Source organism: Onychomys torridus, chromosome 7, assembly GCF_903995425.1.
Source record: "Onychomys torridus chromosome 7, mOncTor1.1, whole genome shotgun sequence".
In the NCBI taxonomy this organism is placed as follows: Eukaryota; Metazoa; Chordata; class Mammalia; order Rodentia; family Cricetidae; genus Onychomys; species Onychomys torridus.
In genome coordinates this window covers 92,069,898-92,089,447 of record NC_050449.1, presented here as the reverse complement: position 1 = coordinate 92,089,447, position 19,550 = coordinate 92,069,898, and the positions used below count along the sequence as shown (strand labels likewise).

At 48.5% G+C, this 19,550-nt stretch overlaps 1 protein-coding gene across 1 annotated transcript in view; it reads left to right on the top strand.

Moving 5' to 3' along the window:
* Positions 1-7,521: 7,521 nt before the first annotated feature.
* The window catches only part of Esyt3 (extended synaptotagmin 3), a 48,045-nt gene continuing 36,016 nt past the window's right edge, over positions 7,522-19,550 (top strand). The window contains exon 1 of the mRNA XM_036193549.1: positions 7,522-7,972. Within this exon, the coding sequence (XP_036049442.1) occupies positions 7,634-7,972 (339 nt within the window). The 5' untranslated portion in view covers positions 7,522-7,633. The remainder of the gene's footprint in view (positions 7,973-19,550) is intronic.

Below are 19,550 nucleotides of genomic sequence, written 5' to 3'. Positions count from 1 at the left end.
CTGAAGAGCACCAGCAGTCGAGGAAGGAGAACTGAATCTCCTTTGACTACTGAACTACAACATCTGTCTTCTGCTGCCCTTGGACTGAGAATCACATCCTCTGGTCCACAGGGCATTAGACTCAAAGTGTACCACGCACCTGGCTTTCTTGGGTGCCTAGCTTGCCGATGGCAGATCATGGGACCCCTGGGCCCCATAATCACATGGATGAATTTCTGATCATGATTTTATATATATCTGGCTAGTTCTATTTCTCCAGAGAATCATGACTATTGTAGCCTCCAAAACAACACTTAGGAATGAGGTAAAGCCACTGTCCCCATATTTCTGAGCTGATGGTCATACAAAAAGAAAGGGGGACTTTAAATCAGACAGAAGTTAGGAATTTTAATATTAGATTGAATAGGACTTCATTATTCCCTTCATTTGTAAAATTAAACTGTTCTTAGAACAGAAAAGTTTGAAGACCTCTGAAAGGTGGCTACAATTTCTTCCAGGGTCTGTATGGATTACCTAAGAGTCCCAAGGCCTTCCTCAGTGGACACAGCTAACCACACTGGTGTCTGCAGCTCTGGGAGGACCTATGGGACACAATCACGTGTCCTAACAGTTATTTAGGGTTCTAAGGAGAGATCTTCAGCTGTGTAGCAGACTCAGACTGGCAAACACAGAAGCCTAGACAGTGTGAAATGGAAAGCCCCATCTCTGACACCTGTGTGTGAGAGGACCCTAAACAGAGAGTCTCTGCTGGTCACTAGGGCCTCTGACTGAGGTCAGTTTTGCTCCTAGCCACAGGAAGAACCTCAATAGTTATTTTAGCCCCTACAGTGTAGAATTGAAGATACTAGAACAAATTTACATTAGCTGGCGAGTGGGTTGAGAAACCGAAACTATAATTAGGTTACTGAAAATTAGTCTTAAAAAGGAAGGCTGTGGCTGGAGAGATGGCTCAGTGGTTAAGAGCATAACTGACTGCTCTTCCAGAGGACCCGTGTTCAACTCCCAGCACCCACACAGCAGCTCATAACAACTGTCTGTAACTCTAGGATCCAACACCCTCACACAGACATACACATAGGCAAAACACCAAATGCTTATAAAATAAAAATAGAAATTATATTGTGATATATTTTATTATACTGTATAAAGATATGTCACTGTCACTGTGATATTTTAATAAAAAGCTAAATGGTCAATAGATAGGAGGTATAGGCAGGACTTCCAGACAGAGAGAGTTCTGAGAAGAAGAAAGGGGGGGTTGACAGCTGGATATGGAGGAAGCAGACATGCAGGAGGAGAGGTAAAAGCCATGAGTCATATGAAAGCAGGTATTTTTATAGAAATGGGTTAATTAGAGTTATAAGATCTAGAAACAAGTGGTTGGGCAGTGGAGGCACACACCTTTAATCCCAGCACCCGGGAGGCAGAGGCAGGCAGATCTCTGTGAATTCGAGGCCAGCCTGGTCTACTAAGCGAGTTCTAGGAAAGGCACAAAGCTACACAGAGAAACCCAGTCTCAAAAAACCAAAAAAAAAAAAAAAAAAAATCTAGAAACAAGCCTAAGCTAAGGCTGAGCTTTCATAATTAATAAGAAGTCTCTGTGTCATTTTTTTGTGGCCTGAAGAAAAATCTGTCTACAAAATTTAAAAAAAAGATTTCCAAAAAAGGAAGGCCAGAATATAATAATAATAATAATAATAATAATAATAATAATAATAATAAAAAAACAGGAAGGAAGGACAAGTTGAGTGTAGTTGAGCATGCTGGAGCCCCAGCTACTCAGGAAGCTGAGGTGGGAAAGTATCTTAAATCCAAGAGTTTGAGGCCAGCCTGGCTTTATGGTCAAACCACATCTCAAAACACAAAACACAACAATCAAGGATTTCTTGACACACAGTACTGTATGAATGAACTCTAAACAAAACAAGCCAGTCACAGAAGAGAGAAAGCATTTTCTTAGTACATGACACCTAGCTCAATGGGAGTCCTAAAGACAGAAAGTTGTTGACACCAGGATCTGAGCAATGGGGTGGATGAGGATTCACTTTTGTAATGGGTATAATTTGTTTAGGTGTTCAAGGTGATAAGAGTTGAGGAGATTGGGCTGGGCCGTGGTGGTGCACGCCTTTAATCCCAGCACTCGGGAGGCAGAGCCAGGTGGATCTCTGTGAGTTCGAGGCCAGCCTGGTCTACAGAGCGAGATCCAGGACAGGCATCAAAACTACACAGAGAAACCCTGTCTCGAAAAAATACAAAACAAAAACAAAAACAAAAAAAAAGTTGCAGAGATTGAATGGATGCACTGATGACTGTACCACAGCACAAGTGCCCTGTATACCAGGTCCTGCCACATAAAGGCTGAGGATGTGGGTCACACATAGGCCTAGGTTTGACCTCTCTGTCCCCTCCCCTGCATCCCTCACTCAGAAGCACAGCATAAGCGGATTGTGGTGGTGCACTCCTGTGATCCACTCATCAGAGGTAAAAGCAGAAGGATCAGGAATTCAAGGTCACCTTCAGCTACAAAGGGAGGTCAAGGCCAGACGGAACTGCAGGAGACTATCTTAAACAGAACATGTGAAGATGATTGAAGGAGGAAATATTGTATTCTGTGCATTTTTAACTCAATTTAAAAACTGTGAAAAAGTATACACAAATGCATTCCTGTTTTAAAAACCTAACAGTTCAGACAAAAGTACGTTTCCCCTGCCAACTTCCCCAGCTGTGTGGTAGGCCGAGCATGCTTTACTTACAGCAAGGCTTCTCGGCAGCACAGCCACCCTATGACTCAAGCTTTATAATCATTCCCACGTTAAGGATGAGGAAGCAGAGCAGCTAAGAATTATGGGTCTTTTTCTACAGGCCCAGTGTCCAGAAGTACCTGAACTCAGACTTAGCTCTGCACGTACAGACCCCTCTTCCCCAGCCGACTCCGGAGTTAAGCTGATAGCCTGGCACCAAGACAGGACAGTGTGTCATAACAGAGGCTGTCCTCAAGGAGGCCTGGTGTGACTGTGAAGACACCACAAAGAAGCAGGCCTGTGTAGAATGCAAAACTAATGACACACATGTGACAGGGGAATGTTTATTTTCGTGTTCCAGTGGAGAGACAATTTGATAAGACACTGAAGATTTTAAAATGACGGACTTGCATGTATACATTTACTCATATTTCGTGTTTAGTTCTTAACTCAAATGCTAGCTCTTGGAGGAACCGTTTCCAAGCCAGTCTGGCTAAAGCGGCTCTCTGTTCCTGCTTCTCTCGCTCACACCCAGGCTTCACTATCCTTTCCCTTACCCATATTTACTGTATGTCATCTATCAGGGACAGCATCTTCTCCATCCCACTCATCCAGAATCTCCCGTGCCTGGACCAGTCCCTGGCAGCTTGTAAGTGGCTATCCCCTTTTCAGAGGACGGTGCTGCACGGTAACACAATTTAGGTGCTTCCAATATTGTTGTAAGACCCTGCTAGCCTGGGACCAGGGTCTCCTTCTTTGCTTTTTAACTTGTGTTGTGCTGACAGCATCCATTCCTCGGTTTGTTAACTGCATCACTCCAGCCTAACCTCAGTTTCCATGTGGCTTCCCTTTCAATATTTCTTTTGTGTCTCTATGCACAAATTTCCCTGGTGTGTGTGTGTGTGTGTGTAATTGTGTGTGTGCACCTGTGCATGTGTGCCTGCGAAGCAAAAAGTCAAGTTAAGTTGTTTCCATTGATCACTTTCCACCTTATCTGTCTATCTATCTATCTATCTATCTATCTATCTATCTATCTATCTATCTATTTATTTTGTGACAGGGCCTCATTTTATAGCGCTGCTGGTCTGGAACTCACTATATAAACCAGGCTGGCTCTGAACTCACAGGCATCTGCCTGCTTCTGCCTCTGGAACGCTGGGATTAAAGGTATGTGCTGCTGTTCCTGGCCCTCCCTCCTCATTTTGGCTAGGCTGGCTGATTCAAGGACCTACATATCTCTGCCTACCCACAACAGCAGGGTTATAGACACTTTCTGCTTGTGCCCATGTTTTTACATAGATGCTGAGAATCTAAACTCAGGTCCTCATGTCTATATAGTAGGCACTTGATTGACTGAGTCTCGTTCCCACCCCCAAACTTCCCTGTTATTAAAAGGGTACTAGTCATTGGATTTAGAGTTTACCATGTGCTGGCCTGAGTCTGACTTGATTTCAGTGCAGTGGTTATTTCCAGGTAGGAACATTCCCCTCATCCAGGGTTAGGTCTTTAGCCTTTGGGAGGCCACACCTCAGCTGTAACAGTAGCCATTGACCATTTACGCTGCTGTTTTCTGAGGAGTTGGTGGATAGTGTGGTGATCTCTCAAATGAGTGCAGGCACCAGCTCTGGAAGGCATGGTTCTCCCTGGAGTGTGCTGTGATCAATCCCCAGAACACCTTCATGGGACAATGTAACTAGATCCAGGTGAAGAGAAGGGGTAGCAGCCATGTTCTCAGCACAAACTTGACCCAGGGTGGGCAGGAGGAGATAAAATTTTATATGCAATAGTCTCAATAGTCTCATATAGTTAACTTATGAAAGCAATTTACTGTCATTATACACAGGGTTTAGTAGAAAAGGAGAAAAGTATACTAACATCCTCGCCACTCTAACATACTGTATGGAAGACTCAGGGGGCGGCCCTTCTGGGGAGGGAACCCGAAAGCTTTGGTGTAGAATGAACTTAGCGTCTTCAGGAACAGAGAGAACAGTGCAGATGGCAGTAATGTCCCAAAGGATATCCACGGGCCTCCCCTTGGACATTTGTGAGTGTCCTTTCCACACACAACCAAATAATTCTTCCAACAGCAACCCTCCCTTCCACACTCTCTGTAGACAGGCTAAGCCAAGTGGAACAGCACAGGCCTGGCGAGCATGGAAAGCAAAGGGGTCAGGAAGGGCAGTGCATCCTTTCCCCAAGGATTTCAGCCGTCTAACCAGAACTGGGCACTGTCTCTGGACCTGTGCTTACAATGCTGGACACTAGGGAAGGCAGAGTATTCTACAAGGGTGAGGAGCTGGACACTGGGGAAGTGCAGTATTCTACAGGGGTGAGGAGCTGGACACTGGGGAAATGCAGTGTTCTACAGGTGTGGTGGTATTGTGTTCCCCAAAATAGTGTGTGTTACCCGAAATAAACTTATCTGGGGCTAGAGAACAGAATGGCCACAATATTAAACATGAGGATAGGCAGTGGTAGCATATGCCTTTAATCCTAGCATTTCAGAGACAGAAATACCTCTGGATCTCTGAGTTCAAGGCCACATTAGAAACAGCCAGGCATGGTGACACACACCTTTAATCCCAGAAATCCAGCCTTTAATCCCAGGGAGTGACAGCAGAAAGTAGAAAGATATATAAGGTGTGAGGACCAGGAACTAAGTTAGTTAAGCATTTGGCTGGTTAAGCTTTTAGGCTTTGGAGCAGCACAGTTCAGCTGAGAGCCATTGGGATGAGGAATCAGAAGCTTGCAGTCTGAGGAAACAAGACCAGCTGAGGAACTGGTGAGGCGAGGTAGCTGTGGCTTGTTCTGCTTCTCTGATCTTCCAGCATTCACCCCAATAACTGGCCTCAGGTTTAATTTTATTAAGACTCTTTAAGATTCCTGCTACATACAGGGGTGAGGAGCTGGATACTGGGCAAGTGCAGTGTTCTGCAGGGGTGAGGAGCTGGACACTGGGGAAGTGCAGTGTTCTACAGGGGTGAGGAGCTGAGTGCTGGCAGGTAATTTCCCGATCTGTGAATTCTGTGAGTTCCTTCTGCCTCAAATTCTTGGAGACAGCTCTATATCCTTAATACACATCCTCATGTCTTTAGCTTCTGTTGACCTGGACCAACCAAAAGACAAGTGTCATGAGCAATGGGTTCTGCAGTAAATAATTGGAGAAACACTGGGTTACATTGTGTTTAACAGCCTTTATCTGTAAGACTTTCAGAAACTTTAATAAGGTTTAAATACAGTTGGCTCTTCAAAGGCACTAGAAGGAGCTAAATTTTTGTTGGTTTCCAGAGCAGTCTGAGGCCAGAATGCCAAGAAGGGAAGAGGAGGATCTGGGTATGTTGACATTCCCTTTGGTGTAAAACCTTACTGCAACAAATAACTTTGTTTAATTTACTTCTTCTTTTTTTTTAAATTTATTTATTTATTATGTATACAGAAGAGGTGCCAGATCTCATTGCAGATGGTTGTGAGCCACCATGTGGGTGCTGGGAATTGAACTCAGGACCTCTGGAAGAGCATTCAGTACTCTTAACCTCTGAGCCATCTCTCCAGCCCATAAATAACTTTTTTGAGATTTACTTTTAGTTTTAAATTATGTGTATGTTTGTGTGGGCGTGCACATGAATGCAGGTGCAAATGAGGCCATCCCTTGGAGCTGGAGTTATATGAACTTGGTGAGCCTGTTGTGGGTGCTGGTAACTGAACTACGGTCTTCTGCACAAGTTGTAAATGCTCTTAACCAAGGGGCCATTTCTACGACCCCTTGCAGCAAGTAATTTTACCCAGAGGGAGGAGGGAGAGAAGGGAGGTGGGGAGGTTCAAGAAAGAGAATGCCATCATCTTTTGATTGTTCATTGGGCTGAGCATTTCAGTTCTCCAAAGAGAAGGAAATTACTCCAGATCAAGCCTGTACTGCGGTCACCTCTGTCTCACCATCTGGTCATTGCCATGATCTCTTGTATGGGCACCTACAATGTGTGCCATCCACAAGGTGACTGTCTGAACCTAGGGATCCACGCTCCTCTTGGTCTGATAGTTCAGACATGGCTACCGGGAAGCTGTAGGCTGCACTGATTCCCAAGCACCTCAGAGCCTGCTTCCTCTTTCTTTTTCCACTCACGGGTTACTTGCCTTCTTTGGGTGCACCAAGAGAGAGCAAATGACTTGTGAGTGAAGATGGTTAGGCTCCTGGAAGCTCTGAGTGCCAGGAATGGTGATCCAGACTGACTGACTCCCCTTTAGAAAGGGTGTCGAAAGTGGTGCTGAGGATGAGGGGTACAGGACGGTCCCAAGTTCAGCCTGGCTGAGCTGGAGGCTGAGTCCAGGCTTAACAGATAGCTTAAGAGAGCGGCATCGCAGACTCTAAAGACCAGCTGGAGGAGCCAGACTCAGAGTTAGGTCCACCTTGGTGATGACCTGGTTTGTGAAGGGTCTGGAATACCCAGTGAAAAGTCCAGATAATACTGTGCTTAAGGAACAGGTTTTAGGTAATGTTTAGCCAGTTGGGCCCATTTTGTAGAGCAGCATCTAGCCCATCCCAAATGGCAGCTGCACCCCTACTGTTGACATCTATGACAAACTTTGGGATCCCAGGGTGCCCTCAAAGCCAAATCAAGATGATCACGCCCCTTTCACCTGGGCCCGCCCCTGGTGGCGGAGACTTCCGGATTTCCCACGTTGCTACAGCTCCACCCAGCTGGCCTTATTCCCAGACTCGGCAGTCTAGGGCCCCGGAGAACCCGAGCTCCAGCGGAGCGCGCAGAGCGTCTGGCAGAGCAGGAGCGGCGCGCAGCGGAGTCCTCCTGCGGTGGGGACAGATGTGCCCAAGCTTAGGAGTGCTCCAACCTGAGCTGGGGTGAAGCTTCTGGAGAGGGCAAGCCGTCGTCTGAGAGATGCCGGCGGAGGAGCCCTGCTCCCCAAGGGCTCCCCGCAACCCCGACGCCCGGCAGAGAGGTCCGCGCGCACGGAACCCCGAGCTGCGCCTGTCGGGCCAGCTGCTGCCCGAGCTCTACGGCTTCGTGGCGCGCGTGCTCTTCTACCTGGCGCCAGTCTACCTGGCAGGCTACCTGGGGCTCAGCGTCACCTGGCTGCTGCTTGGCGCCCTGCTCTGGATGTGGTGGCGCCGGAACCGCCGCGGGAAGCTGGGGCGCCTGGAGGCCGCCTTCGAATTCCTAGAACACGAGCGCGAGTTCATCAGCCGCGAGCTGCGGGGTCAGCACCTGCCGGCCTGGGTGAGCCGGGTCGGGTGGAGGGCTGTGGGCTTCGGAGTGGGAGCTGCCGGGGGCGGGGGGTACACCCGAGCTTCATGTGAGGGCTCGGCGGCATCAGAGAAGAGTCAGGGGCGGGCCACACCCAGGAGTGAAAAACAGGGCGTCCAGGACTCCGCAAAGTTACTGGGAAACAGAAGGCGCTTCTTCCAGTCGCTTGTTGATTTAAAGAACTAGCGCAGGGCGTGACACATAGATGATCACACACAGCAGCCATAAGAGCAGCTGGCTCTGGTCCTCTTCAGCTGAGGGCTGGCAGGAATGTTCCGCTAGGCTGGAGGTGACTGGCCCGGATGCAGCATGGACCACTGGCCCTCCCTCCCTATGCCATGGGGATGCGCGGGCCTTGTGTACACTCCAGGGACAAACCTGCCTCCTGGTGGCTGCTGGCCTGGCTATGGTTTCTCAAATGCATCTGGTCCTGAGAACCACCTGGTTCACTTAAAAACAAGTTCTGTACCCGCAGCTTAACTCCTCGAGTGGGGCCAACGGACATTGGGCAATCCTTAGGCTTGGAAAGGAGTCCATTTCCAAGGGTTGTTGTATGACAGATCTGCCTCTTTGGGTGCTGGGGGCTTCTGCTCCTCAGATTGCTTTCCTGTAGCTCAGGCTCACAGGAGAGCTGTGCAGAGGTCCCCAGACTCCTTCCTCGCTTCCTCTGGCTTTCATGTTTTGCATGTGGCCTTGTACCTGCCTGAGATAGTGACCTCTAAAATGGGGTTTGAGAAGAAAATGTTGGAATGGTCCATTGATACTCATTTGAAAATCAAGTCTTGCTATAGGTGGTTTGCCAAAGTCACCATAGTTAAGTGCCACAGACGTGGTGGCCTGAACAACAGAAACGTAGTGTCTCATAGTCTGTAGGCAGTGAGTTCAAGATGAAGCCATATCTGCAGGGTCCATTTCCTCTGTGACTACTGCTCCCTTCTCTGCTTTCGGGTGGCTTCTGTCTTCATAGGCTTCTCCCTCCATGTACCTGTGTCCAAGTGTTTCTTTTTCATACAAGGACAGCAATCATGGCATTCAAGTCCATTCTAATGACCTTATTTTAATTTAATTAGATCTGTCAAGGCTTTCTCTAAATGCAGTCACATTCTGAGGTCCTGGGGGACAGAACATGCAAATTTTGGGAGAGGAGGTTCAATTTATCCCCTAGCATTAATATGCGGATCAGCACCAAGGCTTTGTACGTAGGAATAAATAAATGTATTTGGGTTGAAGGGGCCAAATGCTTGCTGATAAGGGTACACACTGTGAAACTTCAGTATGTTCCTAGTTTAGAAGCCATCGGAACAGGTCTGATCTAGTTGTCCATGGGGCGTACAGAGGAAGATGATGGTGTCTTCGAGATGCCAGTCTCAGGAGATTGGCACATGATAGGAAATTATTATGGTGGTCCTGGGTAAGTCAAAAGCAAAAGCCTGAATAGTTTCATCAGGAGGTCAGAGGCCTGAAGTGGACACTTTACTGACTCTCACATCAGGCTGTCCCTAGACCACAGCCTCCTGTCTTCTAGTGGGTCTTGGAAAAGGTCTGACCTCAGCCTGGGTTTTCTAGACTCCCTTGGCTGGTGTGGCTGGCTGACTTTGAGAACCAGATCCTAGGCAAGCTTTGGGATTGTGGTGGTTGGGCTCTGCAGGCCTAGAGAGGCTTGTGAACACAGCCTAGAGGGATGGACTGGGCGCTCTGAGGAGCAGTGTGTGCATGGCCTGTCTAAGGTGTGTGGTCAGAGTTGATGGGCAGGGCTGAGAGGGGGCAGGCATGAGGGAGACAGGGTCAGATTCTGAAGGCTGTAACCCTTGTAAGGTGCCTGCCAAAGGGCTTGAAAGACACCGCAGAAAGGAGGAAGGAATAAGCCGGGGATAGAGAACCCACCTGGGGAAATTACTTGAACCTAGCTGTAGTGGGCACAGCAGGAGGTGATGAGGAGAGGACCTATAGCTGTTTGTGGCCTCTAGAGTGAGGGAGGAGCTAGGGGTCCAGGGTGCTTTCTGACTTAGAGAGCTGGGAGGTCATCACCATGCCTGGGGGGCCTGGGAAACAAGGCTAAAGAGCTTACTTTCCCATGAACACCTGGGAAGGATGCACAGCCTGATGCAAATGTGGCCCTTTGACCAGCCTCAAGGAGGACGAGGTGGGAAAGCTGGGGCCCATGTGGTTGAATATTCTGCTCACTTCCTCTTTTTCTACCTCAGAATAGGAACACATACTATTTACAAACCCAAGGAGTGAGGGAGCCCTGTCTGCCGTGTGGAGGGTAACATAAAAACAAGCAGAAAACCCTTCACACTATTGGCTTAACCCTGGAAGCTCTGTCTCCATGTGTTGGTTGTAATGAGTTAAATGTTTGAAAACCCCAAGTCCAGACCCAGGCACACCTGTAAGAGTCTGAACACTCTAGAAATAGAGACAAGATGATCAGGATCTTAAGGTGAGCCTTAACTACATAGCAAGTTTGAGGCCCAATCTCAACAAAACTACCAAAATAAAGCACTTGTTCTGTCCAATCACGAGTGGGTATTTAGTATAAGTTGTTGCCTTATGATCCTTAGTTTGCTGAGCCTCCTGAGGACCTTTGCCCAATGTTAAACTAACGAACAAGTGTCCCTGTAGGAAATGTATCTTTTGGGAAATGGTTGACGGCAGAGAGCGGAGCAAAGGGGAGGGGTGTATAGAGAACCTCAGGGAAACCTCATCTTGCCAGGCTCTTGCTGGGCCTGCCCTGTGGATCTGGGGCTCCCAGCTTCAGTGCCACAGTGAGTAGTCATCCAATGGCCTTCAGAGCTGGGCCTTCTCGCTCTGTCCTCAAGACTCTCCATGGGGTCAGCATCCGCTGCTGCCCTGCCCCAGTCACCCAGGCATAGGAGTGGGCCTTCACTGGTCCCCCCATTTCCAGGGCATTCACTCGGCCATTCATGGGCCTTATTTATCATGTATTTACTTTGGCTCTGCTTTGGTAAAGAGTGAAGTCTGGTGAACGCCTCCCCTGGCTCCCAGTGTGATGAGGTGTGTGAGGGATGAGAGCCGGTTGGTAGGCAAATAGCCTGAGGCAGGGGAGAGAGTGGAAAGAGCTGTGGGAAACATTGGCAGTTTGTCTGTCTGTGGTTCTTGGTCTAGCCCAGCTTGTTACTGCCAGCTGATTGCTATCAGCTGGCAGCCTTGTTGGGGACAGTTAACCCTTGTGGAACTGCTGGCAGGTTGGTGCCGGTGGGAAGAGGTAGAAGGTGGAGACTTGGAGGTCTGTGAGCACTCATCAGGGTACACCTGTCTTAGGGCTTCTGAACCTCTGAAAATAATGAACCTGTAGGATATGCCTATCTGGAGATGCCTTTTAGCCACGAACCAACCCTAAGTCGGCTTGTCTCCACTTTCACTCCCCCTACCCCCCCAGGACCTATTCCTTATTCTTTCTTACCTTACCCTCCATGTGACTGGGGATGCCAACGCAAGAGCCAGGGAAGATGACCCACCCACTCAAAGTGATGGATGTGTGGAGGCACCAGCAGCATCGCTGGATTGTCCCTTGTTGGCATCCCTGCTGGCCAGTCAGACAGACAACTAGGGCCTGAGTGCTGCTTTTTCCTGGGGCTGACCATCAGGAGCATCGAGTCGTCCCCCTCCCCAGGACCTACCCCTCCCTGTCTGTCCTCACTGATAGTTCTGTTAATGAGGGGAAGTCAATGCAGTGAGCCTGGACACTCTCAAATGAGCCTGCAAAGCTTGATGTTGCAGCCAGTGCCATGGAAGCAGTTGGGGGCCATGTGGAACCAGGGGGCTGTCCACAGCCCTAAGAAGTCATACAAGTCATTTGGAGTTGGGCCTGTCCTCAGGAGAGAAGAGGAGGCAGGGCAAAGCCATGTCCTTTGTGTCTCTGTTCCATGTCTTAGTGATGCTTCATGGGCTTACCATGTCCTAGGCCGGGATTGGGCAATAAATGTGACAGCGTGTGGGTGTCCTTTTCCTCCAAGCCCAGCACAGGGATTTTAGGTATCTGTGTGTTCATCCTCTACTCAGTCAGCAGACATTTATAGAGGGCTTGTAATGTGGAGGCCCAGTTCTGCAGGATGAGCCACAGATGTAAGTGTGCTGGTCTCTGCCTTTGAGGAACCATCACTCAGAGTGGGGACGTAGGCCCATGGGAACAATCTATTCTAAGACAAATCAGAAGCCCAAAGTTCTGAGCAGTCTGGGGGAGGGATCTAGAGCAGGTGGGGAATGGCCTAGAAAACCTTCCTCGAAGAGGCACTGTGGAATAGAGTTGAGGACTGTGGTGAGTGTGGGGGACCCTGGGCCCAAAGCTTCCCACAGGTTTGGTCATTTAAGATGCAGATTCTAAGACAGTATTTCACAAAATTCAAATCCACTTGAGATTGCCCGTGGCTTCATTTAGAAGTCTTGACTCATGCTTGGACACGAGTGTCTGTGGTAACTTCTCCTGCAAGCAGGTGCCCAAAGACCTAAGTGACAAGGAGGTCACATGGTAGATGCAGATTCGTGTCGTGGGTGGGAAGAGCCCAGGCCCTCTCCTGTTGCAGGCCCATCCCCACTGGACTGAGAGGAAGGGAAGCTGATTGCTAACTTCCTCAGGCTCCTGTTGCAGCCCCTCAGAAGCAGAGGTGGCACTTCTGTGGAATGTCCCTGGTGACTTAGGGAAGTATGAGCTTCCTCGTGAAGAATTGTGAGGGTCACAATCCTGCTGTATTGGTGAACAGGGTTTGAGGACCCACACCTACCTTTCTGTGGTAGTTTTATCACTGTGACAAACACCTTAGGAAACAATTTTTAGCGGAAGGTTTTATTTTGTCTCACTAACTCAGTGGTTTCTGGCCCAAGTTGGCTGGATCCATGAAATTCAGGCTAAAGGTTAGGCAGTATATCTTGGCAGTGGGAGCATGTGGCCTAGGCTACTCACACTGAGAGGAAGGGTGGGACAATACACATCCTTCAAAGTATGCCTCCAGTGATCTGCTTCCTCCAGCCAGGCCCCGCCTCCCAATGCTTCCATCATCTCCTAGTAATGCCGCTGAGCTATGAATCTATCAGGGATTAGTCCATTCCTGATGTCAGAGCCCATATGATCCGGTCACTTCCTCAAAGCCCCGCCTCTGAACCCTGCTGCCCTGGAGACTAAGGCCGCCAGCACATGGGCCTACTCAGGGACACTTCATATCTAAACCATGGTATGTTCATCTTTACCTCCCCCTGCACACACAGTGCCTCCTCCCAGCTGAGCCCCAGGGATTTCTAATCTCTGGGAACCTAGAACTTCAGTACAGAGCTGCTCACAGGTACGAGAAATACTAACTTTTTCCTCCTCCTCCTCCTCCTCCTCCTCCTCCTCCTCCTCCTCCTCCTCCTCCTCAGTAAGTATTGAGGCAGGATTAAAGATATGTCTGGTTGCCCCCCCCCTCCGCAGACTCCCATAGGACTTGCTATAGGGACAAAGCAACATTTTTGACACACCCTGTACTCCAACTGAGGATATGAGATTTGGCCCTCCAGTCTCACAGGGACCCAGGGTCCAGGTCTCACACACACTATCTCTGCACCACGCCAGGGCCACTCCTGCCCAGAAAGCCTATGTGACATGTGTCCTTGAAACCCAGGAACTTCTCTGGACCATTTCAGAATCCCATAATCCCCCACCCACCCCTTTGTACATGTTTATTTTTAATAAAAAAAAATCCCCTTCAAAATTTTAATTGTCTTCAGGTTTTTAAGGTTCGACTATGTTGTGGCCTTTTCTTTATGTGTGTCATTCAACTTTGTCCTGTCCTTTGCCCCTCTCTGCCCTCCCGTGGGGCCCCTGCTCCCCTCTCACTGGTCCCCTTACTTCCCAGCACCCTGCTTCCGTGTCCTTGTGTTCTGTTATCCCCCTTTTCCTCCACTCCATTAAGATCTCTGCCCCGCCCCCATGGTCCCCTTTCTGGTTTCATGACCACACATACCAATACATACATTTACATATACCCTGTGTGTAATTTTAAATCTAGATTACACATGTGAAAGAAGCTGTGGTATTTGGTTCATTTCACTTAACATAATGTTTTCCTGTAAATGTCTTGATTTTATCTTTCTTTATGGCTGCATATTCACATATGTACCATGCTTTCTTTATCTGTTCTTCTGGCAAGTTCTATTTCCTGGCCATTGTGAACACTGCAACAATAAACATAGATGGGCAAGTATTACTGTGGTCTGCCAACTTAGAGTCCTTCTGGTGTAGACCCGGGAGAGGTTCTAGCTGCCGCTCATGGTAGTTTTGGTTTTAGTTTTTCCTAAGAAACCTCCCCACTGATTTACATAGTAGCTGCACAAGTTTACCCTCCCACAGGCGGTGAATAAGTTTCCTCTTTCCCCACATCCTCATGTGCCAGCGTTTGTCACTGTCTTGATGATAGCTACTCCACTGAGTAGCATGCAGTGGAACCTAGAAGTAATTTTAATTTGTCTTTCCCAATGGCTAAGGATGTTGCACGCTTTTTCAAGTAGTCACTCACTATTTGTTTTTCTTTTGTGTTTACTTTTTAATATTTTAATACTGGTTATAAACTAGTTAAAAAATCTGGCTTTCTTAGCTAGGAAAGCAAATGTATGTGGAGGTACAAAAGATATACTTAGAAAACACACAGGTCTTCCACTCAGATACATGATTCTACTTGAGTACCCTAATGTGCACGGATGGTATGTGAAAGCTAAAAGCAAAACAAAGTTGTACCTTTCCTTATTTTTAAATATTCTTTTAAAAGAAGATGTATTTTTATTTGATGTGTCTGAGTGTTTGCTTGCATGTATATATGTGTATCATGTGCATGCCTGGTGCCCTTGGAGACCAGTAGAGTGTGACAGGTTCCCTGGAACTAGAGTTACAGTGGTTCAGAGCCACCATGTGGGTGCTGAGGATCAAACTTGGGCTCTCTACAAGAGCAGTTCGCTCAACCGCTGAGTCACACTCTCCAGCACCATTAATTTTTTTATAGTCTGAGCCTTTTACAAACACTCTCTAAGAACACTGGTAGTAACTATGCCTTCCATGGTATGACTTTACGCTAAGTTCGTTAACCATTTCTTTAACATTGATGGTGTGTTTTCATGTCGCCGTTCCCCACCCCTATCCCCCCATATGGCCAGCTAAGGTTCCTAGGACTGCCTGGAATTTTTCCCTGTGACCTGCGGTCTCAGTCTCCCACCTGCAGGCCCAGCTCATTTACCCTCAGGTCCGGCTTCTGGGGCTCAGGCTCCCTCGGTGTGCTCCCACCACCTCGCTCCCACACTGATTGGCACCTTCCAGAGTGTGTCTGACTGTCCTCCAGACTGAATCTCTTTTAAGGCAAGGCTGCTGCTGCTCCTCTGTTTCCTCAGCTCCTGGCTCAGGGCTTCTCTTCCCCGTCCAATTCCTCCTTTGTCCCTACCCAACTCCACACCCCCTCTTGAATTCATAACCTCTTTGTCTATATGTATTTGATTCACACACACACAGACACACACAGACACACACACACACACACACACACACACATACTCACATACTCTAATGGGTCCAGTTAGTGTTGCCCTTATTTGCATGGGTTTAAGTCTGATCCCTTAGGACTGGGGCCTCATTCTTGAGAGGAAAGAAAAGAAAGAAAAGAAAAAAAGAACAAAACAACTTGTTCCCCCTCCCTTGGCAGCCATTGGCTGCCTCTAGCTTGCTGTCTATGGTTGGGGACTTTTCTTGTATCCATGTTGGCTCTTTGCAGGTCTTGTGCAGGCAGCCATATTGCTGGCAGGCGTGGGAACAACATCCCTGCAGTGGTTCTCAACCCTCCTAATGCTGAGACCCTTAATACAGCTCCTCATGTTGTACTGACTCCCAACCATACAATATTTTCATCGCTACTTCATAACTGTAATTTTGCTACTGTTAAGAATCATAATGTAAATGTCTGTGTTTTCTAATGGTCTTAGGTGACCCCTGTGAGAGGGTCATTCAGTGCCCCCCAAAGGGGTCACGACCCACAGGTTGAGAACTACTGCACTAGAGCATGCCAATATCCCTGAAGAAAATTAACCCTGCCTGCTCTAGCAGCTTTCAGCATCCAATGGCTCCTCAGCTAGGGGTAGGATTCATGACCGCCTTACCCATCCGTGCCAGCTTTGACCAGCTTGATCTTGTGCGGGTCTTGTTCAGGCCACCACAGGGGCTGTGCGTTTTGAGTGCGCTGTTGCTGCCATGTTCAAGAGACACTGTTTTGCAGCAGCTCTCCCTGCTGGACTCTTACAGTCCTTTTGCCCTTCTTCTGTGGTGTTCTCTGAACCCTGAGGATAAGAGGGTATGACGTGGATGCCCCATTTAAGGCTGAGCATTCCAACAACACTTACTCTCTGCACTTGGACAGTTGTGGGTCTGTGTAGAAACCACTGCCCACTGCAAGAAGTTCCTCTGATGAGGGCTGAGAATTGTGCTAAGCTCTGGGTATAAAGATAAGTTTGTAGAAGGCAGTTTGATACTGTGTCCATTTAAAACTTAAGCACATTTTAAAAGGACTTTATCCACTTCATTGTTGCCTCATCAGCCTCAGTGACTATTATTTTGGGGTCTTTATTAGTCTAATGAGCAAGGAGATAATATTTTTTAACCTCTAGGTATTATCAAACCTGTCTAGATCGTAGACCTTCCTAGCAACTCACACTATCACTGAGGTCTCCTGGGAAAGCTGCTCTGGGGCTGGGGGATGGCCCAGTAGGTAAAGGGCTTGCCACGCAAGCATGAGAACCTGAACTCAGAGCCTCAGCACCCAAGTGAAACTGAGGGTGGCAGCACATACAGCTGTCACCCCAGTGCTGGGGTGGAGCAGGTAGAGCCCTGGAGCTTACTGGGAAGTCAAATGGTCAACCCTAGGTTGAGTGAGAAGCCTTGTCTCAAAAAATAAAGTGGGGGCTGGAGAGATGGCTCAGTGGTTAAGAGTGCTTACCGCCCTTGCAGAGGAGCCTGGTTTGGTGACCAGCACCCACATGGCAGCTCACAACCATCTGCCACTCTAGTTCCAGGGCACTCAAGGCTGCTTCTGAGCTCCACGGGTGTCTGCATGCACGCTCTGCACATTTATGTGTTCAGGCACATACACATACATATACATATAAATACTAAAAAAACCCAAAAGTTTAAAAAGGTGGGGAAGACACCCAGTGTTAACCTCTGGTCCCCACACACATGCACACACACCTGCACACACATAACATGTACACATCTCGTATGAGAAAACCTGCTTTGGGAACAGCTCCGAGCCCTAATCCTTAGCAAGCTGCTGGGCATCTGGCCATTGATGGCCACTATTGGAGTTCCAGCTGATCAATCTTTCTGTTGTTGGGCCTGGCTGGTTTAGACCAGTTTGCTAGCTGGGTGTGTTATTAAGATCCTGTGGATTACAGGATAGTGCCAGACAGGTTGGCAGAGCAATTATTTCTCTGAAAGCATGTTTAGCAGGGTAATTTAAAGCAGAAAGGGGCAATTTAAAAGTAGTTGTCAGCCAGGTGTGTCACACACCTGTAATCTCAGGACTCAGGGGTGGGGGGGCGGTGAGGCAGGAGGGCAGAGAGTTTGAGTCCAGCCTGAACTTCCTTAGTGAGATCTGTCTCAAAACAAAAAGTTAAAATGGAAGTAGTTTTCATGGCTAAATATTTGCCTCCTAACAAAAAGGGGGAGGCTGTGCTTCCTCGTGAGAAAAATTAGTAAAATAAAGGATTGCTTTCCTAGGAAGGCCACTGGATCACCCCTGCGGTGTGGTCTCTGGTCCCAGATGGGGCAGCCTGAGGGCCAGTAGCCAACCTTTGTAGGACATCTCTGTACAGTACCCAAAATGTGTGGGTCTTGTCTCATCTGAGCATGAGATGGGCGTAGCAGCAGCATCAGTTTGAGCTAGCAGAGGGGTGTGTGTGTGTGTGTGTGTGTGTGTGTGTGTGTGTGTGTGTATGCATTTTAGAGCAAGGAAGATCAATGGGGCTTGTGTGTGTGTGTGTGTGTGTGTGTGTGTGTGTGTGTGTGTACAGGAAAGCCCTTTAAGTGATGGCTCCTCCAGCACTCTGCCTCCTCCAGAGAGGGTGCAGTGGCCCAAAGCTCCATAGTGACACACACCCTCAAACCCAGACCCTGCAGTATGTCTGGTGGCATTTAACTGTCACTCTGGGCTCTGTTTCCTTACTGCTTTGGAACCACTGTTCCTAAAGACTTTAGTAGGTAGATTTCAGACATCTCCACCTAACGATGGACACAGTGTCTTAGGTGGGCTCTGTCTGCTTGAGGATTTGACTTGAACCTCAGCTTGCTAACTTAGTTTCTCTCCTTCGGCTCCCGTTTCCTCTAGTCCCTGGCCAAGTTGTCATTGGTAAAAATACCAGCCTATGGTCAGACATATGCTACCAGGCTTGATGACATGAAATTGATTCCCAGGACCCCTATGGTGCAAAGAGAGAACTGACTCCCTCAAGTTGTCCTGTGACCTTCTGACTTCCGCATGCACCCCAGGAGTGGTCCTGGTAGTTGGGCCATGTGGCAGGGCTGTTCCTGGGACCTCTTGCCTGAGGTGCATCAATGAGGATAGTGCACAAATTTCTCTGGGAATGAAGCAGGCCAGCACCCTGGCCCACTTAGAAGTAGGTTCACTTCCATATCCCTGGATCAGAAATGAACAGACTCCCCCGTGTGAGAAACCCATGGCTGAGGATCAGGGCCAGAGCCTGCTCCTCTAAGCTCTTGGCCACACTTTCCATTAGTTCTTTCTGGTGGGGTATCCCCCCTTTCATGTGGAGGGGCAGCCCCAGAGCCAAGCAAAATGACAGCATTAATATTCCAGGGTTTACCTTCCAGCTCTTCCTGGAAGAGCCCTTGTAAACGAACTGAGGCCCAGAGGATCAGCTCTCAGTGACAGCAGTGTCACCCAGGAGAGCTGGAGACCCAGGCAGTGACTATGGAGCCATGGCCAGAGGCAGCAGAGGAGCTTCCTCCTGAGGCCCAAGGAGACTCTCCCACAACCCCAATCAGGAGAGCCCTGCCTCCTCATTCTTTCCTACCTTTCACCAAGATCAGCGCCATGGCAGGGGGACTCTTGGTAAAGGTGCTGTGGTTTGCCTTCTGGAATCAGAATTCCTGAGGGCTCAACAGAGACCCCCAGCTTAAGGAGCTTCCCGGGAAATTTCCTGTTTTGATTTTTATATACATGTTTGAGAACATTTCCAGAATGATCCAAGAGACTCAGCTTCCTGGAGCATTGGTGCAGAAGTTCGGTGACTTTAGGACTCTCCGGTGTTGAGTCGCCATCTTCCTTTTCTGCTCTCTGCTCCTCGGTAAGAAAAGACAAAATGGAGGCTCCCATTGGGTCCCTTTGCCAAGCCTCACTATGTGGCACCTCCATTGGGCAGGGTTTCCTATGGCCCTCGTAGGCTCTGAGCTAGCCTATAACTGTGTGTGTCTGGGGCACAGATCTCTCAGCCAATGGGCAGAGCCAGGAACACAACCACCAACTGTGTCTCCTCCTCTGAGAGAACTGTGTGCTGTGCCCTCTAT